This window comes from Buteo buteo, chromosome 18 (assembly GCF_964188355.1).
Source record: "Buteo buteo chromosome 18, bButBut1.hap1.1, whole genome shotgun sequence".
In the NCBI taxonomy this organism is placed as follows: Eukaryota; Metazoa; Chordata; class Aves; order Accipitriformes; family Accipitridae; genus Buteo; species Buteo buteo.
The window spans coordinates 1,904,546-1,932,054 of NC_134188.1; the positions used below are offsets into that span (position 1 = coordinate 1,904,546).

At 38.8% G+C, this 27,509-nt stretch overlaps 1 protein-coding gene across 2 annotated transcripts in view; it reads right to left on the reverse strand.

Moving 5' to 3' along the window:
- NBEA (neurobeachin) overlaps nt 1–27,509 on the reverse strand; it is a 510,817-nt gene that overhangs the window by 16,071 nt on the left and 467,237 nt on the right. Inside the window, exons 50-55 of one of the 2 annotated variants that reach the window (XM_075050576.1) lie at nt 14,285–14,347; nt 13,870–13,959; nt 12,163–12,355; nt 7,333–7,404; nt 4,997–5,152; nt 3,981–4,151 (exon numbers count right to left, since the gene is read on the reverse strand). In XM_075050576.1, coding sequence (XP_074906677.1) covers nt 3,981–4,151; nt 4,997–5,152; nt 7,333–7,404; nt 12,163–12,355; nt 13,870–13,959; nt 14,285–14,347 — 745 coding nt within the window. The remainder of the gene's footprint in view (nt 1–3,980; nt 4,152–4,996; nt 5,153–7,332; nt 7,405–12,162; nt 12,356–13,869; nt 13,960–14,284; nt 14,348–27,509) is intronic. The other variant, XM_075050577.1, reaches the window with a different exon arrangement.

Genomic DNA, 27,509 nt, shown 5'->3' on the forward strand with positions numbered 1-27,509 from the left:
TTTCAGATGGGCTATTTTGGCTTAGAAAGTAGGTATCTGACCCTGGCAAGATGACTAAGCTACATTCAGTTCAGTGTTTTTCCCAAAGGTGGTACTTATCTAAGTGAGGATAAAGAAATAAGGGGAGGCTCAAACGTACATAAAATCCTGCATTCAACTGCCCTTCAGCCTGAAGGAATTCATGCCACATCTCCCACTGTCCAGGAGCATCCCCAGGCACCAGCATCTAGTCTGGGCTGGAAAAGGACATTTTCTGTCACCACTATTGGAACCTAGCCATTGCATAGCCATGAAACCAGTTTTTGTTGAACCAGATAAAGTACAAGTAGGGCGAAGATTTGCGCCACATACTGCTGTTGAAGGTATGCACTTTTGGTTCCTGATTTCTTGATTTATGTCTATTTCTATCCATAAGATCCATAAACAATAGAAGAGAAAAGAATTTTGCTTTCCACCAAAGCTGGAGTTTCACAGGGCCCCTCCCACATTAATTTATAGCCTGATCGTCAACATATGCTTGTGAATATGGGAATGCAGGTTTGAATTCCCCAGACCCTGGAGGCCAAGAACTTAGTCTCCCGCTTCCTGGACAAACATTCTAACCAGAAGCTATTTTACAAGCTATTTTTGAAAGCTACTCCATGGAAAACATTGTATTGAAAATCTGGTAAAACTTCAGTCTTCTCACAGCAATTGTGAGGAGTGTCAAGAAATTGTGACCAGTGCAAACTGAACCAGAAACTCCTTTTTGATACTTATTGTAGAATCAAAGTGATAACTTAATAAATGTATTAATTGGAAAAATTATTTTTAAATTATAAAATGAAGCTCGCCATGCTCTCATAGGCAAGTTTTCAACTACTGAGATGGAGCAGCCACTGGCAAGAACCTTATCCAAGACACAATTTTTCTCCATTCCTTTCTTTCAACCAGTTCTGTATTTCCCACAGACACAGCCGAGGTCACCCTCTGACACATGCCCGCACAGGTATTTCAGCAGAAGGCTCTACACAAGTCTGACAGGTCAGGTTATTGACATACACGTTGTTTAGTAAAGATTTTATCTAACTCATGGATTCTGGAATATGGGATGTTAGCAGAATAGGCAAGGAGTTTGTTCTGACAATCTTTTGTCTCAGAGTATTTCACAATAAATGATTGTGATTGCTATGTTTTCTAATGCAATTGTATCTGCATTTTTCTACACAAATGTTAAATTACATAAACTGTTTAGGATTTGGGGGCTTGCTTTTTCCTCCTCTTAACATCTTCTGAAACAACTAAAGTTCCTTTTGGTAATTGGATGCATTGAAGCTGAAATTGATAATTAACTGTCTTTCAGCTTAAAAGATCATTATGAAGTCAAGCATCTAGCCCAGATAATTACTATAACTGACATTTTTCTTTGAATTCTTCACCTTCTTACAGTCTGTGGTATAAAATACCTTATCTGTGTCTCCAGATGACAGCTTTTAAAAAACTAATCCCCCTTTTTTCCCCTGAAAATATAATCTACATCTTTCTGGAAATTCATTCTAAAGATGTTAACTAATTGGATTTGACCTACAGAGAACATCTCACTTTCATTTTTCCTACAAGGTAAATCCTAATCTCCTACCAGTAAGTATAGAAGAAGAGTAGATTAGGAAATACTTCTCTACTACTTCAGTGGCTTTAACTCTGTAAAACTTTAAACGTGTTTTCATAAGGATTGTTGAGAATGCTTCACTCCTGAAAATTAGTATACAAGGATTCAGTCATACAACAACCATCATATCTGTTCATGGTAGGGAACAGAATCTAGTAGTCATTACTTCAGCAGAAAGATTTAGTAATTGTAGAAGTTCTAAAAGGCAGAAGGTCCTTCAGGCATATAATCACTCATGTGATCTATCCTTCCTGATGTATGTTCATGAGAATTCAAATTAGCTGTTACTAAGGATATTTTTACAACACATGAAGTTGTAGTTATAGTACAGGAGTAGTACATAATTAGCATATTCATGGTAACTTTAATCCAATGAGTAGAGACAGCAATAACAGTGATGACATCACTCTTCCTCAACATGAGTCTTCAACATGTCTTCAACATGAGTAGTAAGAACTCTGATCAATATATTTTGAAGCTACCACAGTGGACCTGGGTATTTAATCTTCCTGAGTTCTGCTACTCGTGCCTGCGAGATGACATTTGCCTGGACATGACTATCTGCAGCACAGTCTCCCATTAATCCGACTATAAGGCCTTTTCTTCAGCGAAACAATGCCTTACCCATACAGAGGTAGAGACAGAGAGCAAATCATACAGTTCGGTTTTGTTCTCATTGATTTCTGTCAGTCAACTGATATCCTTTCTTCTCATAAAATTAAAGATCTCCAAGGGAGAGTAACTTCCAAAGTTACACAGTTAAGATATTAAACCTGAGATTCCAAAAAGTACCGCTTTCTTGCATTCAGATATGTTCATGTTGACAAAAAGGTATCAGAAGTAAAATAAAACTATCTGCAAAATAATTGGAGCAGTTTGTATCAGCCAGTAAGGACACGCTAATGGCAAGGCTGTCCCAGCCCTCTTAATCAAAGGAAGTAAAGGAAAAGTCTTACATTTTTTTCTTTAATGAAAGGAGGAAGCTTTTATTTTTTTTCTGACTCTTAGCATAGAAATTACTAATACTTGATATGACTCACACAGGCATTCAAAGAAGCAAAATGGCATCAAGCTAAACAGAGTGCCCTGACATGAAATTCCTTTTCAGACTGAATTTTTCCCTATCTGAGAATTAAGTGCTAAAAAAGCCCTGGAATATACATAAAAATTGGAGAAATTTGTTATGGGAACACAATTTTATCCCCCCCCCCCCCCTTCTCCCTCTGTTATAAAAGCAAAAGAAAGTCAGGTGAGAAAGTGAGTCTTTTATCTGTCTCCTCTTTGCTCTGCTTACAGACAAATGGAAGAAAATTAAAACACACTAAAAAATCTGCTGCTGCAAAATTAACAAAATATTTACTTTGTAACAAATAAAACACTTTTCTACCAAACATTCAGTTGAAGAAATACTTTCACTTAGATGACTGTGACAGGTCTACAACTGCCTCCAGTCAGTACTTGAACCAGAGAGCAAAATTGATAGTGATGGATTCTTCCATGTTTATCCAAAGAGGCAATATCCTTGTGCTGAAAATAATCATCAGAATTCAGAAGCTGCTTTAAATGAAATGGATTTGGTGTTGTACAAAAGAGCTCTAGTATATGGATAAAAGTTGCTCTTGTCTTTAGCTGTGGTCACATTTCTGGCTTGCGTGAAGGAGGGACCTTGTAAATTAGTAGTGCACTTTAAGTGCCCTCTTATATAAATGAATATTATTATTGTTGTTGTGTCCCTCACTCTGCAAAGCACTGATAGCTAGTCCTCTGCAAATGAAAAGTAAACTCTTCCTGACATTTTATCTTTTTCTATTTTTATTCAGTCACATTGCTTCCCCAAAGGTTTGCTTGCTATAGAAAGACCTTTCTCAGAGAGACTCATTTAATTCCACGGCATGTGAGGCATTCCTTTTCTGAAAAGGCAAGCAGCTGATATAGCATGCTGTAGCACAAAAGGAGTAAGTTAAAGTGCCAAAAAATATTTCTGAGGAAAGGAAAGTCAAAATATAGTGATATACGTCCTGTCACTTAAAGGCCATAACCATCTTGTTCTAGTTTATGATGACATGATGTTATAAGTGATAAAGGCAATTATGAATTTAAGAATTACTCCCATACTATTATCTGTTACCACGCACAGACTGTTTAAACATTTTTTTGGCTAGTACTCAATGAATTGCTTAGCATGTGGCACTCTTCTTATACCAACTCTCAACCAGTAAGTGAAGTAATCAATATATTTGGTAATACCTTCTGAAGCTGACAGAAGGAATGCTAAAAATGAATAGGTGTGACAGAGGACCTGTCAGGAAGGTGTTTTTTACAGGATACTTACTGCTATTTGGATTGTCACCTATAATATGATGTCGGCCACTCCAGTACCAAAGCAGCAATGTAGCATCACGAGACCCAGACACGATGTAGCAATCGCCACCAATATAGGACTCTGATCTGGCAAGGCAAGTCACAACATCCCAGTGGCCAAACACAATCTGAGTTAATTTTCCTGGTGGGAGTGCAAAGTGATACAAATTCAGTTTTTTTAAGTAGTTGCAGCATTTAGAAATCATTAACTAAAATATTAACAAATATCCAGTTCAAATGTAATTTCTGCCTCATGTCCCTTAATTAGAGTTTACTACATGCTACAACAAGATTAAAAAATCACAAAGATAAAACTTCTTTTTTTTTCTCCTTTTATGTTGCTGTTGAGGGCTGTGCTCTGTGTCAATCCATAGGCTAACCCTTATCTCTGAAAATCAAGTCAGTGCTGCAGTCACTGAATATTAAGTGGAGTTACTGCTCCATCAGTATTTAAGCAATGGTGTTAGAACACTATTTGTGAATTTCATGAATTATATGCATAAGACAACACATGAACTTTTCCATAATGGTGCTACTTTATTATATTAAAAATGTCTATTTGTTCTATGTTAATGTCAATCTAAGGTTTACTATGATCATCACCTCCTCCTTTCTATTACTGCAATCAGTTTTTAGCAATATACTGAATGATATTAGGCTAAGCAATCAGACAAAGAAATAAAATATTGGTTCTCAGTACCAGGCTATGCAACCTACTTCCTTATTACATGAAATAAATAGAGATAACTATGGTTTTCAAAAGTTACAACTAACAAAATTGTATGCCTTTCTGTTTCCTTTCGCATCCTTTATCTTCCAAAAAACAAGCATCTTAAAGCTATTATGCTCAAACAGTAATGAAGGATTTTATAAACTGCTCTTTATCCTTTCTTGAGGGGTAAGCACAGGCATTAGATATGGTAGTATTAAGACAACCATCCACTTCCTGACCTAAGAAGAAGCAGGTAGTTGTATTTAGGGGGTCACCTGTTTCCGTAGAATAAACTCGAAAGCTCTTGTCCCAGAACCCACAGATAAGAATGTAGCGATTATCTGCTGTGACCACGAAGCAATGCGCATTGATCTGGATACTCTGATCCACAAGGTCTGTGATCTGCCGTTTGTTCACACCAGAGTTATTGGCTGTAACGAAATGCAAAACACATTTTACAAGTAAGCCATTCCAACACCTTCCTGTCATCCACTTACAGGAGAAAATGAATACATTTAACTTTCAATGAACTGTGAATTTGTTGTTGAGTAAGCATTTTGAATATGAACATTTAGAGCTGTCTATATGGGTGTCAGAAGTACAAAATTATTGTGAGATTTCTGGTTTTCCTTTGAATAAGACAAAAGATTTTACAGGAGATGACAATTTCTTATAAACTGCCTGATGCACTGCATAATATTTGGTAATATTTTAAGTGCTCTGCTGAAGTAGTCTCCAAAACCAAATTGAACTAGGGGAAAGTGGTGGAAGTCCGTTTAAAATACCAAGTCGATGCTAACAATACTGCAGAAAGTCAATCCTTGCTGGTTGGTATCTCTCCTACAGATGACATCCCAGCTTGTGTAGTGTGACCTTGATATCCCCCATACCTGCAGATGCTTAACTGGATCAAAGAGGTAAGGATTCAGCTAATGAAGCTATTCAAATCTGAGGCACTTTTTCAACACTTTCTTACCACCTACGCCTCAAGCAGGGAGCCAGGCCATGGGCAGTAATGTTAAAAGAGGCAATGCCACCTGGAAATTCCCCCAGGCAGAGGGAAAAGGAATGGTTCATGCACAATCCCACCACCCCGACCGTCCAACGGAGCTGTTAGGAAGGACTGGGAATAATAACCTAACGTGCTCGTTACTTCCTGGGACACAACAGGCAGGATTTGGCAATAGAGTAAAGGTGTGTTCCCTCCCACCTAATATTAACTTTCTAAAAGTTCAGTATATAATCTAATTACCTATGCTTCCTCTATACGCACTGGAGAGAGAGCCATCGCTGCACATGGCAAGTCATCTCATGCTGTAATAGCTGTCCAAGTGCTAGACAACTCCAGAGGGCGGTTTCTCTTTCTACAGTAGCTATGGAGGAAATCTTGACAACTAACTTCAGTTAACTGAAGTTAGGTGAGACAAAACTCTCTCTGAGAGACATGTTTCTCCTGACGTAGGAACACCACTTAATGCAGATAATATTCTGAAATTTCTTTTGTCCCTATTTTTGGTTATTCTACTTAAATCGCTCACAACTGCATGAAATAAAAAGACTCAACCAAAAAAATCCCCTATTTTAAATTTGCTTGTAAAAATTAATACCATGTTTTTATATATTCTGAAAACACATATTTAAATTATCAGACCCTCCATGTCCATCCACTGAAAGATAATGAATAACAAATTACTCAAATTTCCAGAACAGGTGGGCACAATAGTTGTGCCCTAGCTTTTGAGAGGAAAGTCTGAAGAGAAAACCATTGTCATTATATGAGCAAATGAAGCATACAGAATGAGAAAGCTAACTCTCCTGAGGTACTTGTATATAAATCTTGCAACCGCGAATATTGACACAGACAAAAAGGGAACTTTTCATCTCGAGATGTTTAAAAATGCATTTTTTTCTCACCAGTGCTGCAAAATTGTCTCTAAGAACCTTCCCTATCCCCAATTTCTATCTCAAAAATAGGTCTACTGCAAAAAAAACCCCAACCAACCACAAAGCAAATAGTTGCAATTAAAGAGAAATAATGACCATTAGGAATACAAGTCCTGCAATCTCTCTAACAGTTTTAGCAGATGCTGTTTCTCAAAATACTTCACTTCCTCAAATATTTTTGGATTTAAAAAATACAATCATGCATCAATTTAAAATCAATTTTTTTCTTTATTTATTTAGTAATGCCAAGTAAAACAATCTGAATCCTAAACTGAATGAAAAGAAATGGATCTGCATCTGCACTGATATACCCAGTGCTGGCTGTAAGAATGAGAATATGTGAACTCTACCAGAACCTCACATTTTATTTTACTAATGTGACCTGATAAGTGAACAGAATATAGATATGGGCTGACAATATAACTGACTTAATTGGTTGTTTTTTAAATACCAATTGCTGGTGATGTTAATAACAAATAGCACTCATGTAATTCATTCAGCATCAATAACTAATGCTTTTAGTTCTCCAGGACTGACAAGAATAAATATTTTCCTATCTTTTCCTATCTTCCATGTTAAATGAAGCATAATATACAAATATAGCTTAATCAATAATTCTTGAGAATGCCTTTTTCAAATATATTGCTACATTTTCATCTTGACATACCAATCAATGGATCCATTTCGATTGGAAGATGATGGGCTTGATCCAAAGAATATCCTGGGGCTCCCCGAAGGCCTACACATGAAAGAAAGAATAAAACAATAGGAACCTTGTTGTCTAAATTTTTTATATGATTTTTCTAGGTTTAAAACTGTATTATTGGATTATTATATACAAAAAAATGTAACTTATTACTACTACTTGTTCTATGAATCTTCCAAGATTCTTTCCACTGTGCTACACAAATATGCATTAATTCTTCAGTTATGTAATAGTAGCTATAAATGTATGAGTGCTAATTTCATCAAGATTTCTGCAGCCACAAACATTCATTAAATAACTCCTTTAAAGTAGTGTAACAGAGAAATTTTTTTTATATGTGAGCAATGGCTGAGATCTTATAATAGCACAGAAAAGAAAAATAATTGCATTAAACATTGTTATGAGTTTCTTACATATGGAAACCTGTAGTAACAGAAACTCGGACCTTTCCATGGATTTATCTAGAAATATTAGCTGGGAAATTGTGGGCTACAGTAAATTTGCCACAATTATTCCTATTAGCTCTATCCTGAGCAGTCCTTAAGCTCTTCAAATGCGCATCAGGGGCTGCATATTTCGTGTTACCTGCTCTCAGGCACAGATAGCATTGCTTTGGCTCTTCTGAGCACCTTCCCTAGCATATAGATCACAATGGTCACTCCTGAAAACACAATTTTTGTCAGGAACTGCCATGCTGCACAAGTATATCCTCCATAAGAGGAGATACAGAGTTCTGGAGAATAAAATCCATTTTCTACCACTGCAATAGACAACCAGAGGAGGTAAAAGAAAACAGGGCCTACAGCTGACCCTGCCATCTTCTGAAAAACACTGCTTTGAGAAATTCTTCCCTCCTTTGTCTCTCTTCTTTCAAAACCAAACGAGTTTGGGACAGATCTTTACTGGTATTAACTTAGATTCATTTGCTTCTGTTGTGAGATGGCTACGTAAATGCCTTCTACTGTGTATAAACTCTAAAGCTCTACATACATCCCACAACAGTAAAAGTGGTCTGTGTATACATTTCTGTAGATGAACCTGTCCTTTATACTAGAGTTGTGATTTATTAAAATAATAGGGTAATAGTAGGAAATTGATACCCTGTCCTGGATTAGCCTCTTGCAAAATAGAAGCCATTGCCAGGCAGCATGTAAAAGTTAAGAAAATCATTAGAATGAGTTTTGATTCTCCAAACAGTTTTGTTTTCCTGTCTCTTCCTGTTATCATATATTCAGAAAGTATTCCTCTGTTTGAAATTTACACCAGAGGTTTTCAAATGGTGTGAAATTTAGTTCATTGTTGGTTCATGATGTGAATTCTGCATGTTTGCAACATATGTTTTACAAGAGTATATATGAAAAACTAAAACCTAACAGTCAATGCAGTACTTGGGCAGCATCCCTGAAAAATCCAGGGGACCTAATTAGGAATTAGTCAACCACTGCTAGTCAAAAGAGTATTAAAATACCAGGGGACAGTTTCTGTGCCTCTGAATCATTTCCAACATTGGGCTCTTCCATTGAGGACACTGTCACAAAATATTAAAAAAAAATAAAAAATTTTATTTTCTCTTTAACTTTTTCCCTTTTGTTTTAAAGAAATGGGCGAAACATTTTTACTTCTAATGCAGTTGCACCTGATGAGTATCATAAATGCATGGATTTGTGAAAGGCAATCAGATACCCTGTTCTGTTCCTGTCGTATTCGCTAAACCACCACGCAAAGTTTGCTCGTAAACAGAGAACAGGTACATTCCAAATGCATGCAAAATTTAATATTCATGCTAACATTATTTAAATGTTCAGACTAAAGGTAATATTAAACCTTATATTACTATGCAAGAATAAAGAATGATGCTAACTTCACTTGCTCTGATAGTTCCTCTAATGCATGCCTATAGGGGAATTCCCATTCATTCCTCTAATTATTGCTTGTAACACCAGTCTTTGGCCAGCCTTGTGCATAAGGGATCTATCTCACCTGACTTGAATTATTCACTGAGGAGATGTTTACATTTAAGGCAGTGAAATCCCTAGGTAACCTAGAATCCCTTTATTTCTACTGGAGGTAGACATCTAACCTAAATATCATAAATCTCTCTCCAGGAGGACCTACTTCTGTCTAGGGGTTTCTCCTGTGCATAAAGAGTGGAGGATTTTTCTTTTTTTGCCTAGTCCCTACAAAGCAACAAAGGGGGGGCTAAGGACAATCTCCATCCTCTATTGGGTGCGGGGAGAAACATAGTGACAAAGGCTGAGGAACAGGCTGAAGTACTTAATGCTGCCTTTGCCTCAGTCTTTAATAGTAAGACCAGTTGTTCTTGGGGTACCCAGCCCCCTGAGCTGGAAGACAGGGACAGGGAACAGCATGAAGCGCCATAATCCAAGGGGAAATGGTTAGCAACCTGCTACACCACTGAGACACACACAGGTTTATGGGGCCAGATGGGATCCACCCAAGGGTACTGAGGGAGCTGGTAGAAGTGCTCACCAAGCCACTTCCAGTCATTTATCAGCAGTCCTGGCCAACCACAGAGGTCCCAGTTGACTGGAGGTTAGCAAATGTGATGCCCATCTACAAGAAGGGCTGGAAGGAGGATCTGGGGAACTACAGGCCTGTCAGTCTGACCTCAGTGACAGGAAAGGTTATGGAGCAGATCATCTTGAGTGCCATCACACAGCACGTACAGGACAACCAGGTGATCAGGCCTGATCAGCATGGGTTAATGAAAGGCAGGTCCTGCTTGACCAACCTGATCTCCATCTATGACCAGGTGACCAGCTTAGTGGATGAGGGAAAGGCTGTGGATGTTGTCCACCTGGACTTTAGCAAAGCCTTTGACACAGTTTCCCACAGCATTCTCCTGGAGAAACTGGCTGCTCATGGCTTGGACAGGCGTACTCTTCGCTGGGTAAAAAACTGGCTGGGTGGACGAGCCCAAAGAGTTGTGAATGGAATTAAATCCAGTTGGCAGCCGGTCAGAAGTGGTGTCCCCCAGGGCTCAATATTGGGGCTGGTTCTGTTTATAAAATCTTTATCAATGATCTGGACGAGGGGATTGAGTGCACCCTCAGTACGTTTGCAGACAACACCACGCTGGGCAGGAGTGTTGCTCTGCTGGAGGGCAGGAAGGCTCTACAGAGGGATCTGGACAGGCTGGATCGATGGGCCAAGGCCAACTGTATGAGGTTCAACAAGGCTCAGTGCTGGGTCCTGCACTTGGGTCACAACAACCCCACGCAGCGCTACAGGCTTGGGGAAGAGCGGCTGGAAAGCTGCCCGGCGGAAAAGGACCTGGGGGTGCTGGTCGACAGCCGGCTGGATATGAGCCAGCAGTGTGCCCAGGTGGCCAAGAAGGCCAACGGCATCCTGGCCTGTATCAGAAATGGTGTGGCCAGCAGGAGCAGGGCAGGGATTGTCCCCCTGTACTGGGCACTGGTGAGGCCGCACCTCGAGTGCTGTGTTCAGTTTTGGGCCCCTCACTGCAGGAAAGACATGGAGGTGCTGGAGCGTGTCCAGAGAAGGGCAACCGAGCTGGTGAAGGGTCTGGAGCACAAGTCTTATGAGGGGCGGCTGAGGGAACTGGGGTTGTTCAGTCTGGAGAAGAGGAGGCTGAGGGGAGACCTTATCGCTCTCTACAAGCCCCTGGAAGGAGGGTGTAGTGAGGTGGGTGCTGGTCTCTTCTCCCAAGTAACAAGTGATAGGATGAGAGGAAATGGCCTCAAGTTGTGCCAGGGGAGGTTTAGATTGGAGATTAGGAAATATTTCTTCACTGAAAGGGTTGTCAGGCACTGGAACAGGCTGCCCAGGGATGTGCGTGAGTTACCATCCCTGGAGGTATTTAAAGGATGTGTAGATGTGGCACTTAGGGACATGGTTTAGTGGTGGACTTGGCAGTGTTAGGTTAATGGTTGGACTCGATGATCTTAAGGGTCTTTTCCAACCTAAACGATTCTGTGATTCTATGATGCTATGTCCCTGAGCCAGCTACGGAGTCACACTCTCAAATATCAGGTACCTTCTTGTTTTCCCAGGTGGTAAGAAACCTTCAGAAGTTTCCAGCTACTGCAGCATAAGGCTATGAGAGCAGGAAGCTACCTTAGAAAATGAAACCTGTTCCTTCCCACCCGTACCTCATGGCCCCACCACCTATTTAGCAATGCCTCGGACAACCTCAGTACCTACACGTCCAGGTGAGGAGACAGGACGGTCCTAGCGGCCATACAGAGAGGTGAGCAGAGGGGCTGGAAGGGAAATTTGCAATGACCTTGTTGGGTGGGCTTTTGGGAGGGAACGAGGAAACCTCTCTTCAGAATTGTTTGGTGTCCGGCTGCTTAGGCTTGCTTAGGGTCCCGCATTATCTAACGGTGACCCAGGGGTAGGTTTACGACAAGCTCCTGGACAGACCTGAAGTCTCTCTCCAGCAGCAGACAGCGATGTACACTCTCTAGCATGCCCATATGTATTCCCGAAACCTGGGACATATTAATATCGGCTGTGTCAAGAACAGCAGCACTCTCCTGAAAAGCATTATATCAAAGGCTGATCCTGATGTAACCACAAATCGATTGGCTGCCATGGTGATGTGCTGCTGTTAGGGAGAGTATTTCTAGGAATGACACCAGAGAAAACACAGGCTTTGATTATTTGACACAAACCAGAAGAAACAGTAAATTTTTGTGCGCAGGCGGGTGAGTGAGATTAACCCACATCGAGCTAAATTGCACTCGAAATTAAAGCCGCGCTGTTAAGGTCTTGAAATGTGGATGAACCGTGCCCGTGAGAACCTACCTACTGTGTTGTGCCACCGATTGACTGCGAACAGCCTGCTGCAAGTGACGGTCACCACGGCAGGGATGGTCAGGTGGGGCAGCGTGTTGGCCGCCACGTGTGTGACGGGGGAATTGGAGGGGAACTTCAGCACCATGATGACATCCTGCTGCATCTGATCTTTAAACATGAGGGGGCTCTGTGGAAGGAAACACTGTTGAGTAGAAAGGAGAAGAGAGCAGAAGAAAACAGAAGGGATAACACAATTAGTGAGGAGGTCTGAGGGAAAACGAGGTTAAAAAAGAGCAGGCAAGCATGTGCACATACAGGGAAAACAACGCTACCTGCACGTCTACGCTAGTGATGGAGGAGAGCAAGATCAGAAGCTATTGTCGGATCATTACACGAGGACAAGTAGAGAATAGGTATGGCAAAGGGTATCGTTACAGGGCGCAAAATGACCATTAGCATTAATTAATATACAGTAAAATGTAAAATTATACAGCAGTTAATATTCATACGATAGAGAGATGAGTCAAATAAAAGAGTTAATCAATTAATACATCATAAATAAAAATGCTATGAACTACAACGTTTGAAAAAAGAAATTTTAAGAGGGACTCAAGAACTCACAGGTATTTAATTTTTCTTAATGAATTCTTTATAAAAAACACAGCACTTCCAAACATAGACAATTTAATTCTATGTAAAACATATACTTATTAGGGAGTCTGTAAGTAATTATAAACCTGTTTGATTATTCTACAAGTGACACAGTTTTTTGTACATGGACAATAATACTGTTATTAAGTACTGTTTTTAATGTGGTTTTTTTTCCAACCACTGTTATAACAAATAGAATTATTTCTAGAAGTTCAAATAATCCTTTCTACTTATCACTTTAACTTATTATTAAAAATATATTATCCAGATCTTAAGAATGTAAAATAAATATCAGGTACATTAGAAATCTAGACGTTACTTAAAATAACACGGCTAACACTTCCAGATCAATTCCCACTTTCGCAGTGTACAACTAGATAGAGCGATTTCCTTGTAGGTAGATAAAATGATTGAAACTACTACACATATTACTGTCGATTTACAAAACTTAAAAGAAAACATCTAGCTCTAAGCATTTAAACAAAGGCACTGAGGGGCACAGAGATCTGTCTCCTTCAGTCTGGCTATTTCATATAATTCTTTGCAAGAGGCACAGAGAAGAATGCATTAGGAATGAGTTTTGGAGTTCAAATTGAAATTCGAAATATACATTGCATTCTCCCGGGGGAACAGGCGGGAGGATTCCAGCACGATTTGAACTCCAATACTTCATTTTTGTCAAGCAGGCATTGTTCATAAATCAGCCCCTAACAATGCATCCTTTAAAACAACACAAACCAACACTCTCACTCTAAGACAAGCCTGCAGTCATTCCCACCACTTGCAGAAATAAGAATGTAAATATGTACTTATCAGGGGTATATTTACGAAGATAGGGCCTTTTTATGCAATATTAGACAGGAAAAGCCAGGACTATAGGAAGCTAAAGCTATCGAAACGTCCACCTTGCCCTGCTAGAGCACTGCGAGCCGTCGCTGCCAGGAGAGAGCACGGCTGCACGGGCAACGGAGGGCGTTCAAAGCGCTGCTTAATGGGTCCCTGACGACCTACAAAGGATCCTCAGGTTCAGAGGGAAAGCATTCCCGGTCAGCAGTTATGTCTCACCAGGTGCATGGCAGAGCTCCGAGGTGGATGGGGCTCAATGAGCAACTGCGATGGCGTCTGTCCAAAGTTCTGTATCTGCGCCTCCATGGCCTGCGGGCAAGGGAGAGGGACTGTCATGAGCAATACGCGTCAAGGAGAGAGGTCAACACACTGTGTGACAATGCAGGCATATCCCAAGTCAGCCATGAAAAAAGTCCAGAAAATTCACCCGGTGCTCTCCTCCCAGGCTGCAGACTCATCCAAGTGTTAGTATTTTGTAGACAAGCTTGGCTTCTCCGTTCGAGCATGCTTCAGTTAACCAACTAACCATTCTCATTTCCAGTAACTGGCGTTATATGTGAAAATGTTAACCTGTGAGGACATGCAGTTCAGGTCTGGAGAGAGCTTTTTTTTGCACTAAAAAGAACATATATACCTTAATAAAGTCCTTTGTAAGGAGGAAAGTATGAGGATCTCTAATAAAATAAGCCTCTGGAATCTTAAATGGGGGGAAAGAAAAGCAAACTGAGAAACAAAATTCATGTATAAAATATAATAAAACCAAAACAATTACTATTTCAACAACAACATTAGTAGGTTAAAACAAAAAAAAAATGCCAGAAACAACACTTGCCAGGCACAGTCAGACTAATGTAAAAATCCTTCCAAGTTGCATACGTTCACTGAGTATTTATTTCATGCTTAATTTTATTGCATTTTTTTCATGGGCTTTCAGGCTTCACAGGTTTGAAATGAAAACTTAGCAATTTCAATGCATTCTTCAAGACTTAAATCTACTTTCAGAATAAATCTGGAGTAATTTGATAGGGAGTAGAATACAGCCCATATACTCAGATGCTTCCATTACTCAAACAGTTCATTCAAACAAAAACACATTTAAGAAATTTTCTTAAAAACTTTGGCAAAAGACTGCTGCTTGTAAAAGCAGTGCTGTTAAAGAACACTTCTTATTTTTCACACAGCTACTATTTTATTTGACCTTGTAAAATCAAGAATAAAGCGTTCACAGAAAACTAAACTGGCAGATTTTGAAATGCACTGTGCATTATGTACCTATATATATACTGTACCCTGCACTACTGACCCTTAATATTTTTCTTGCGAGCTTTATGAATTTTTCATTTGCTACCACACAAGAAACACGAAAAAACACCAGAAACATGACTATCTTGGTAAACTAAGTTATTTCTTTCAGACTTGAAATGGTAAGAAGCACAATAAATACTTCATGACACAGAAGAATCCTTTTAATCTACATATTTTGTGATTCCTACAAGACAATCTGTGTTTTCCTCCGCTTCACAGCATAGATGCACGAACCAATGTTGGAGAGACAGTTCCTAACAGGTCACTAATGTCAACCGCTCTTGATGCCCTAGATTGACAGGTATATAATGGAAGACCACAAACAAACATTTGCCAAAAAAGAAACTTAATGCAAAATCCAGCCAAGCGGCTGAAGGACTTTCACTGGATTGTAGCCCTAGTGCATTTGATGCTGTAATTATCCTGGTACAGGTGATTTCTTGTTTGTTGACTCATTCAGAGTGAACTTCAGTCTGCAAGGCATAGTATTTCTTGGGAACTGGTGAGCATCTCAGGTTTTATTAACATCATTTAATGATGAATTAATTTGAAATCATAAAGTAATTTTATACAAAACCAATGCATTTGAGTGGGCATATGTGTGTACATGTCTGTACAGCAGCTGTCTATATGTACCATACACATAGTATCTCTTTACACACTGTGTAGATACCTTCACTCATGCAGCCACTCTTTATACAGCAACATAAAATTCACTTCAAGTCAAATCAAAGGTAGTATTTTCTTTTACATTCAGTACTCTAGAACTGATTTGCCTGGTGGGGAGAAGGGAAGGGCATTACACTTGTTTGTGAATTTCATTTTCAAAATGACAAAAACTAATATTAACTATATCGGGCACTGCATGATATATGCTTCCACGCAGATCTGTCGATAATGTTTTCAGAAAAGTAATTTCCATTTTTCTTTTTTCAAATAATTATCAAGGTTAATTTAATTTTAATTTTTGAAAGAATTCTGTGTTGAAATAAGAGTGTGAATTGTATTTGGCAGCAATACTGAACAAAAACCAGACCTTCCTCTCCCACCCTTTGTAGCGATCCCTTAAATGATACTTCTGTTCTCTCGCAGGCACATGGAAATGAATTATTAAATTTTTTTTCAGTGCAGCCCAATTCTAATTTACACATTTACTTTCATGTTGTCCGGTCTTGGCAAATTTTGATTGTTTGGTTGTAAATTCTGCACACATAAACTTTGCTGGCTTTGCCTCCCAGTTCACACAGATTTATGATAGTAATAGAGGAAGAGAAAGAGAAGCAGAACATGATAATAAACCAGCATGAATTTTTCAGATTATGAGGAATGGACACTTAAAACATAACTGTCAAAAGCAACTGTTATTTTACAGCTGAAGATTTCCTGGTAAATACTCACTTACATACTTTACGTGCCCATAATTTTAGAATATTTAAGTTAATGCCAAGCCCTTCTGTAACCAGAACAAATGCAGAATGAAGACCTTGATATTCAGGGAATATTGAATATTTTTGCTGGCTTGCACTTACAAGACAACCACACCCCCCACCCCACCCCGTGGATAGTAATGTTATCCTTCTCTTTCAGAAAGACCATTCGTAAAACTGACAACTCTTAGAAGCATTAAAAAAACCTGAACAATGTTTCTTAAAAAATACTTGTAATATTCAACTACTGCACAGAGACTATAGTCTGCACAACTCCACAGCTGTGCACAGCTACAACTGGTATTCCTCTCTGGAGCTCACAACACTTAAAAAGGACAGAAAAACCTTGTCAAAACTTAACACAGAAGATAAACATAAGCATACAGAGATAAAGTGACTGGCCCAAGGGTATTCCTAATGCTGCCTCCTATCAGATCACTTGACACAAAATGAAAAGCAGGTACGGAACAGATCTGTGAATAATAATGTAATACATTGATTTGTTTACAAGAGAACTCTGGCTGTATCTGAAATTAATCTGAAAACTGGTAAGTGTACACTGCAGATTTTCTTGAACTGTAAATCATCAAACGTCTTTAGATTTATTTAATGGTCTTAAACATTTCATTCTAATTAATCAATTCCTTTTCTCCCATCAGATCTTGAGTATTGTGTGCAAAGTGCTACACCACTCCAAGACACACATTCTAGTCAATTTAATACAAATTTTAATAAAGTTTATTCTCATTTCACCTTCAAATGTCCTTCCTGTAGAAACAATATAAGCTTGGAATTCAGCAGCTGCCAGATTTAACGCTTTCGGAACAGCAAAATGGCAATTATATTAGTTTTCACTTTCTTAATAAGGTGTTGCAGAAAAGCTATGTAGTGAGCTGATTTGAGATTCCCTACTGTTTTTAATACACATAAAATGAGATTTGTACTCCGGACACTTCAGGGACTATCTGTTAGGATATGATCATGTATTGCAGAAAGATAAAATCGGTCTTAGCCTATTATTTGATAACCGTAGGTCAGAACAAGGAAAGAAAAAATATCTGCAGACTTGCTGGCAATTCAAAGTTAAAATTAGTTGATCTCACACATCCTAATTTATGCAATCAAGCAAAACACAACTTCATAGCGCTTAATATTGGTTATTTAACAATAAGATAGAGAGATTTATATTATATGTTTACATGCATTTTGGTCAAGAAAAATCAATATATCAAACAATCCAATCTTACAAATGATACTAATCTTAGATACAATGAGCAATATCCTTAATGTATTTTGCTTAAAGGAACTAAATTATTGGGTTCCAATTTTTACGCTTAAAGGCAGACTGTACATGCACAAGGACACTGGGATGCTCTTCTGCAACCTGAAGGATCCGTCCTCAATGTCAGCTTCCTGTGGAATAAAGAGTTCAATACATCTGCTTTGCTCATTATGCAGTCTACTGAAGTATTTGAGTTTTATTTCTTAATTCTGGTTGAAAGAAATACAAATCTTCCATTAAATAATTCAAGCAATCTGTTTCTTTAGGTGTAAGAACTATTTTTAGGGGTCAAAGGCAATGCCTCCAAGCAGTGTAACCCAACAGGAGCAGAGCTGCAGAGAAAAAGAGTTGGTCTTAGAATAGAACAGGATTTTTTTTTTAATTTCAAAGGGACCTACAATGATCATCTAGTCCAACTGACCAATTCAGGGCTGACCAAAAGTTAAACCGTATTATTAAGGGCATTGTCCAAACGCCTCTTAAGCACTGACAGGCTTGGAGCATCAACCACCTCTCCAGGAAGCCTGTGCCAGTGTCTGACCACCCTCTTGGTAAAGAAATGTTTTCTAATGTCAAGTCTAAACTTCCCCTGACGTAGCTTTGAACCTTTCCCACACGTCCTGGCACTGGATCCCAGGGAGAAGAGCTCAGCACCTCCTTCTTCTTGAGGAACCCATAGCAAAACCGTGCCCACCGCAGGGTTTTCCCACCAGGCTGGCTCCAGCGTGGGCTGCAGACCCCAACAGTGGCTGAGCTCTGCTAGCTGCACCCCTGGAAGACACTGCTGCTGTCCTTAGAAACCAGTCCACACACTCCAAAACTGCTCTGCAGTGTGAATGAAAGCACAGCAACTAGGGACGATTGGCAGATTCATTTCAGAAGCACAGTCCTAATCTAAATGAAAAATGCTAGAATTGGCTCATCTGAAACATCACAAAAGTGAATGTTTTGTTTGCTCTTTGACATAGCTTTTCAAAAAGGGTAAGCCATGAAGCAGGTTACTTTTAACATACTTTTCCTCTAAAAGTGTTCTTTAGAAATGCAAGCAAAATCACTGAGGAAGAGTAAGCCATGAAGCAGGTTATTTTTAACATACTTTTTCTCTAAAAACGTTCTTTAGAAATGCAAGCAAAATCACCGAGGAAGATATTAATGGTCCATCTCATTTGCAAACTCCCCTTTGCTGAGAGAGATGCCTGGTGACTATATTACACAAGAAACATAAAAGCATGAGCACTTTTACTTTGAATCATGGAGGGAAGAAAGAAATTCCTAAAAGCAGACGGCATTGCAGATAGTAAGACAGTGTTTTTATTCTTAGGTGAAGTGGCCTTGTTTTATTAATCTTCACTGATTACTACCATAATCATTTAAACTTTTGAAAATATGTATTATCTGAGTTTCTCTATGTTTTTATTACTTTTTTTACATATTCAGTCTTTTTATTACTAACTGTCATAATCCTGGTGTGTTTTGTTCCTCCTGTGTACCACATTCAGGTTTTTCTACAATCCATTTTCCCCTGTGCATGGGGACTGAGTCCAATGAAGAGTTAAAATTTGTAGGCATTTGAGAAATATGCACCACAGCAATAGTCATCCAACTCTGCCTTTCCTGAAAGTTTATTTCATTTTTGCATCCAGCTGAACACAGGAATCCTTTATGCCCTCTCCCACCCATGCAGCCAGCATGCTCAACAGCCCGCAAGCACCGTCTTCTTCAGAGCAAATGTGATTGACAGCCCTTCGGTGGGTAACATAAGCAGCTTGAAATGTTATTGTTTGGTACAAGTGGTGTGAGATACTGCTTTTTTATTTGCATCTAAGGCTGTTAAGCAGCATCGATATCTTCAGGACTTTTGATAAGTTAGGTTAAGAGTATTGATTTCCATTTTATTATTGTATGTTTGGAGGAACGAAGCGCTGTAGTTTAAACACAAGCAATGACTCATCTAGTTTGGAGGCTTCAATACAGTTGGTTATTTAATCAGGATACTCAAGGGACTAAAAGATGGGCACAGAAATGGATTTTCTCCACAGGTCACTACTTTATTAATTTAACAATGGAGAAGGGGCAACCTTAAGCTCCTTCCCCTCACAGGAGGTATCTCATTGGATCCAGTGCGCAATTAAATGGCTCCCCAGCAGACCAATAGCTCCGAGCTGACCTTCAGCTTCCTCCCAGACTCAGTCCACCCCTGAACTTCTTCCTCCTTTCCCTCTGAAAGGAAATAGCACTACGAAAGCAATGACAATACCTGAAAGGTAAGAGTTCCCATTCTCTTTACAGGCATGAGTCACACTGGTGACCTTTTTTGTCTCAGGGAGTGCTGCCTTTAGCTTTCATATTTACCTCATTAAGCCACTAATTGTGATACTTACTTCTTCCCTCTTTCACCTTTATAGTTCTCCCATTCTTGCCCCTGGTAGTCCAATATGCCTCTCATGACACAAAACCATTTTAAACACTCTGTCAGCTTAAGCAAGCATTTGGTTAATACACTGCCAACGGGAAATAAATCCAATACAGCTCACAAACAGAAACAGAGAAGGTAAAGCAAAATACCATAAAGATGGATATCCTGCAGCCAGGGCAGGTTTAGCTGAGTGTCCCGTACTCTTTCAGGCATACTCTCCTATGTGAGGTTCCCATGTGCCTGAGCACAAATACTTCCTTTTCCTCTCTAGCAGCCCAGTCCCCTGAAAATCACGGAAAACTTCCTTACACTGAAAAGGGCTGATGTCAAGGAGTGAAACGCTCCCCTCCCTTCCTAACTATACCAGAAGGAAAAAAAAAAATTTTCTATAGTTTTTCTCTTTCTTGTATCCTTCCAACTCTGCCTGGAACAAAGGAGTTTACCACTGATATAATGAAATTCTCTCATTAAATTACACTAAAAACTACAGCAAACTCTATTATGCTCTAAAGCAAATAGCTTTAACTCCCAATTCCTCTGACAAGGTCTATGTTGTTATAGGTGCTCCTCAGGCCATACTGCTCAGTTCATAACTTCCTTTTGATAGTTGCGATAATTTTTAAAACTGCGGGTTTTGCTCCCAGCCCATGGCAATTTTGCTGCCTTTTCTTCCCTGCTGTTTGCCTGTATACAAGGCAGACAGGGAGCATCCCTTTGCTTGTAGACTCAATGCTGTGCAAAACTCTAAACATAGGCTAGAACTGAAGGAAGTCATACATTTATTTGTATTTTTGTTTACAATTACATTCAAAATGATTTTATTTTTTTCTCTTTTGAATGGAATGGAATAGAATGGAATAGAATGGAATGGAATGGAATGGAATGGAACGGAATAGAATAGAATAGAATAGAATAGAATAGAATAGAATAGAATAGAATATTTTGGTTGGAAGGGACCTACAACGATCATCTAGCCCAACTGCCTGACCTCTTCAGGGCTGAACAGAAGTTACAGCAAGTTATTAAGGGCATTGTCCAAATGCCTCTTAAACACTGACAGGCTTGGGGCATCGACCACCTCTCCAGGAAGCCTGTTCCAGTGTCTGTCACCCTCTTGGTAAAGAAATGTTTCCTAATGTCAAGTCTAAACTTCCCCTGACGCAGCTTTGAACCATTCCCACGCATCCTGGCACTGGATCCCAGGGAGAAGAGCTCAGCACCTCCCTCTCCAATTCCCCTCCTCAGGAAGCTGTAGAGAGCAATGAGGTCACCCCTCATATAAAGAACTTTTTATTATTCTCATTTCATGTCATTATCTTTTTCAGTTGAACTATTGTATTTCTTATGTTCGTGTTTGTAAAAATTCCTCTCCCATACAGATTAGTAACATTTACTGAAACTCTTGTGTGTTCACTGATGTCATGCCAAATGAAATCATTGCTCTGTCATCATTCTCCCAAATCTGTATTAAGTTTATAAAAGAAAATGTTGCTTTCTTTGATCATTAAGTTACTGAGTACAACACATTAGAAAAGATTCTACTGCTAAGTTACTTTTGTGAGAGATGTAATAGCATGATACAATAATTCATTAAATATGTAACTTCATGCCATTAAAAGTTAAGGTTTTGAAACCTGGGCAATCAGGGTTTTTTTTATTTTTAGATGACTGATAATTGCCCTGAAATAATTTTCCTATTGTTATATAATGGACAACCTCAGAAACAAAGATTCCTTTCGATCTGACAAGCAATTTTATCTTTTCTGAAGACATTCCCTCATTTCTTTTAAAACAAGTTTTTTTGGGTTTTTTTGGATGATAAATATTAAGGTGACTGACTGAAATAATTTCTCATCACCTAAACTCTACCTGTATAAGGAAACACTTCTGTATCCTCTTTTCGTTATTCAGACACCAACACTTATGGTTACATTCAAAAGGCTACAATGGACAAAAGCTCTATGTGATTTGTTGGGTGCGAGGCCAGCCTGGATGATCTTTCCCATCTGGTGTTCAGGTCTATGGAACAAGCTTCTCTGACATCTTGATTTTGCAGTGCAAATGACTAAAATGCGCACCTGCAACATAGAATTTCCCTGTTGATACTACTCCTTTGTATTGCTCCTTTATGTGATGGTAATCAAAGCATCACAACATGCAGAACTGCAGGTGTGTCCTAGCTAGTGTTTGCAAACCAAACCACACCAGTCCGTTGCCTCAATGTGCCTCTTCTTGTATAAATCCTGTTACTGAGAGTCCTCACCCCTAGGTCTTAGCAAGGTCTTGCTCAGAACATCATCTTCTGTTCTGGCCAAACTGTTTCTTTCCTCCTGAGTTTATGTCACCAGTTTCAAGTTCCAAGAAAGTCAAGGTCTTGTTATTGTTATCCTTGCCTGCATCTTTCAGTTTTCTTTTTTTTTTTTTTTTTTTTTTAAATCTACCATTACAGTCTTAGGTTTGTCATACCTCTTACTTCTTGACACTCCTACTCGGGAGTTTTTTCCTTTTAAGACAAGCGTTTCCTTTCCTCTCCCTTACGTCATCTTTTAACTAATTTATTTATATATTCTTTTGCATATGAAATACAAGCCAGGATGCTGAAATCTTAATTTACGTTTTTAGATCTTTGGGATGGATTTTTTTTTTTATTTGAAACAGAGAAAACTTATGACACAAACATTCTTTTCTGAAAAGGCTCCTAGGATTCCAAGTGCATTATCTCCAATAATGAAAAGTTATTTCAAGGCTTTTCTAAAGCAGAGATATAATTGTTACTTTTCCTTGAGTAAGAAATAAAAAATCCTCTGAATTTTTAAATGTAGCTTCTCTTCTGACTGGAACCATTACAGATTTTCAAAGTCTACAAAAAAGGAAGTGAAGGAATAAAAAAATTATATGAAAACTGTCATTAGCATCCCTTAGTTGGCAGTCACTAAAATTTACAGGCATTTTTAAAAAACACTGCTGCTGTCTGGGATGCTACAATTGTTTCCACATGTGAAAAGCAGCGAATAACAGCCACAAAGCCTGAAGTTCCAGTTGTGCTAGGCTAAAAATTGCCAATAGTATTTTTCAAAACACCATCAACTGCATTTAGAAACCTGCTAAATTTTACAAGTCAGAAGTACTTAAAATAAAGTCTTTTTTTGTTTAGAAATGCCTAACTAGATTGTATTATACAATATCTCAATGAATTCACTAATGAAAAAACAGAAGTCCCAAAGGTCAAGACTAAAAAAACCCATAAAGCTCTGGGAAGGCTGCAAATATCATTTCTCTGCATTAACAACCATACTAAGAGCTCTCTGTTCCTATGGTAATTCCTTCACTTCTTCTACAAGGCTCCCAAGAACTGCCTTCCTAACCCTCTCCCTTCCTCCTCCTCTGTGTCAAGAGCTCCAAACGTCCTTTCTGTCCTTCTCCCCTAGTTGTTGTTCACCTGGCTTCCCATGCTCCCATTGCACCTTGGCCTCTCTCCCTCCCTCAAGAAGACAGGAGCTGTGTAAATGCCCATCTTCCCATGCAATTCCACTCCCTCTCCTTCATCCCTCATTTTTATTTCTTTTCTTCAGACGTGAAGAGAAGTTGCTCACCCTGACCTGTTCAGTTAAGCACTACAGCACACGCAGGGCTTTATTCTGGGCAAAAATTGAAGGTACTTTTGGCTTTCCTATTATTTAAAAAGAATTTAAGAAAAAAATTCAAACTCACACGTCACTGATCCATCACCATTTATACCAACCCGAATGCTGAGCTGAAAGCAGAAGATAGTTATTCTGCGGCAATGAAGACACTGGTATTATTATACCTTTATATTCCTACAATAGTAAAGCTCCAGATACTGTCCGGGAGCAGAAATGCTACAAAACAGAGAAGGTACTTGTGAAAAATCTCTTGTTACTTTTCCTCTCCATTGAGGCAGAAGAAACTTCTACTGTTCATGAAGATCTCCTGGGGGAAGAGACACGGAGCAGTCTCTGGTCTGGACAAAACAGCAAAACTGAGCATCTCTGTCCTTATCCCACAGCCTGGACTGGAAAGCAGAAGCAGTCAACCTGACCTCCACTCACCGCTCTCAATAGGTCAACGCATCAAGTGAAAAACGCAGAGGTATTTTTGAGGAAACTGGGGGAGTGAACAGTTCTGAAGGACCCCCAACTTTCAAGCTGGGTGACCAAATGGCTCGTGACTTCTGCTAGCCAGGAAGGGTCACAGAAGGAGAAAGAGCCTGGCTTTGCTGGTACCCGCAGAGTTGCTGGAAGAAAAGGAAAAACTAACCAGGATGAGAATAAAATACAAGTACCCTAGACTCGTTAAGTGCTTTGGGGAGTAATTGGGAGCGAAGCCAAGGAAGTAGCATTGGGCTGCTTCCCATGTCATTTGAACAGCGCACTGCCTCTTACACATAGCAAAATTTTACCCTGCGCCGTCAGAAGGGAGAATTTGTTGGGGACCACATCAGGTTTAATACTATTTATTAGCTGCCCTTGCCTTTGGTTTTGTTTAAGACACCATATATGTTTTTAATTGTCATTTTTAGGAGCGCAGAGGCCTTTAAGCATAGGCATCCTATCCATAAAAATGCAACAGTAATATCAGCAGGAGGTTTCGTTGAAACTTTGAAACTTCATCCACTCTTCTAATTAATTTTTTTTTGTCCGTGTCTAAGAGCTTTAACAGTGCATGCTTACAGCTGGTTTTAACTATGCTTTTTTATTTTAAAAGCTAAATTGCGAGCTTTAAAAATTCACAGTTAAACTTTTTAAAATCAACAATAAATGTATGTAAACTTTCTGCATGACAAGTTTATTTTGGGAGGGAATGATTTTTTTAAAGAACAACAATTCTTAAATTCTCCCACCTCTTTCATTATTTTTCTGTCCATCAACTGAATTTATCCTTTTTTTAAGAAAAGTGTCTCCAATTATTTCCTTACTCTCCTTCCACTTCAGTTACATTTCCCTCCTCAACGCTGTCCTCTTTCTGTCTTAGGAAATGCTCATACATTTGCACTGTATTCTGTAAAAGTACTACACATTTATTCATTTTATGTAACATTCGGACAAAACTGGCAATACAAGAAATAAAAAAGGGAATGTGAATATTTAGGACAGTATTTAATTTCTGTGACTTGGTGTAAATTACATGCAGCTGGGTTTGGTTGTAGGAAGTGTAGTAAACTATGACCCTGGATAGCAATCTATACGTGGTAGGTGCTCAGGACATCTACTGACCACGTCTTTTCAAGCTGTTGACTTTAGCTGACTTTAGGTCAGCAAAGGACCAAGCCCTCAGACAGAGGGGCTTAAACAAGGAAGAGCTCCAAAGAGCTAAACTGACTGTCTTGAAAAATTTCCACCTATAATGTAGCAATTTTAAAAAAAACAACTTCTACATTAACCATTAATTTGTCAAAAATGAAAAACTTATAAAGATAATCCTGAATTAAAACAAAAAAGATGCAATGACTTATGATGGAAGTTAACGTAATCATAAGAGGCACAGACTAATGTAGTTACTGAAAAAGAAGGTGCATTCATGTTATGCTTACAGATAGCACCATAACATAACATAGCAGAATAAAAGATACAGATGAAAAAGTCCCGATTTTTCTATCTGCCCATAGCAAACATACTTCTTAAAAATGCATTTTTTACAGTGTTTGCCCATTCTAGTTTGAAATGACCCATTTAATGAGGCTTCTACAATTTCTCTTATGAGATTTGTACCATCAAGTTACAGCCTACAGGCCTTAGGAAACTCCTTCTGCCATTAAGCCTGAACTTTCCTGTCTGAATTTGATCCTGTAACTGCTAGTTAACCTGGCACCAGACCAAGTAATATTCCTATCTCAGTTGGCATGAGCAACGCTCCACATTCCTGCCTTTCTGCTACACATCCCCTTTCACTCTGTTATTTTCTGTCAAGCTCTTCAAATCCTGGTCATAAACCAGTCTTCTCTGTCCTTTCATCACTAGGATGCTCTTCCCTGAACTCTCAAATCTTTCTGGTAAACCAGCATAGAGAATAACACACCATGCTCCTGAGGAAGGTCAACCAAAACATGAGTGAAAGGAGGTCTGTTAGCAACTCTTCATACCCCACCGCAATTTGGCCAGTAGTTGACAAGAACTAAGCAGGTAGTCTTCTGAACTACTGCGACACTGACATCTTTTGATGTAGAAGTAAATAAGTGAAGGTATAGGATCAAGTCTAGAGAACATCATTGTCGTGGAAAATAAATGTTATTAATAGCTCAACTAAGGAGTAATCTTTACTGCCAGAAGATTATCTTACACGTTTCAGCAAGCCATTACACAGAACATATGCATCATATTTATTTCTACTTATTTTACAATTAAAAACTTCCCCTGTAGGAAAACACAAAAGAAAATGAGGAAAACAGGGAAGCAAACAAGAGAACAGGCCTTCTGAAAGCTTGCAGTAATAAAAGAGGAAAGGGTAGTTAACCATTAAAGAATGCATTTTAGCCGTGACTTTTTTTCTTCTGGTTTATTATTGAAATAAAACATGATCACTGAAGATATTTTTTAATGCTTGGAAGGCAGAACAGACTCAGCAAACCAAAGTATCTAGCATGCGTATTTTGTTCGTGTTTTATAAATATAAAAGTATACAAAATTAAAAGTGCAACTTACAAAATTAAAAGTGTGACTTCATGTTCTATTTCTGCTTTGTCAAAAAAAAAAAAGCAAAACCATGAGTATAATCTTCCTGTGTTAATGAAATAAAATATATTAAGAATGTGGTAATATAACATTAGTGGTTTTCTTTTTTATCTAAACAGAAAGTAAATGCTGGCTTATCTCTTTGCTCTCAGCTTCATCTTTCTATCACAAATCATCTGCCTTCTTCCCACCTTAAGAAGGTGCTCTGAGATTTGCAAAGCACATACTCTTCACTACAAATTGTGGTTGTGATGAGGCTCCAACCATCTGCCAGCCTTCAATTTATCCACTGCAGGACACAAGAACTATCTCAGAGAACAGGCAAACCTTCAAAACTAACAGCTGAAAAAGGACTGTCAGGCAAGTAGGTAAAACATACGTACTGAAAGGTGTCACATAGAGTGTTCATGAAGCTTCAGAGTATATTAGAATTTCAGTTTTGGAAACAGGTTATACTGTTACATTTAAAATAAATGTTCTCAGTTATTTTCAGGGTTTAGCTTATAAAGAAATAATTCTGTTTGGATTATTTCCCAGAACGCATTCTTCAAAACTTCACTTTGTTCTTGACATAAATTGAAAACAATAATATAGATATACTGTACACAGGCTTCAAAATGGCATTAAAGAGGCACATTATCAATATGTTTAAAACATTTAGAAAGCTCAGCTTTGCATCTTTCTAAGTGAATGACTAGATACTTAGACTGAGTAATATCTGTTCCAATAAACTGCTGTGT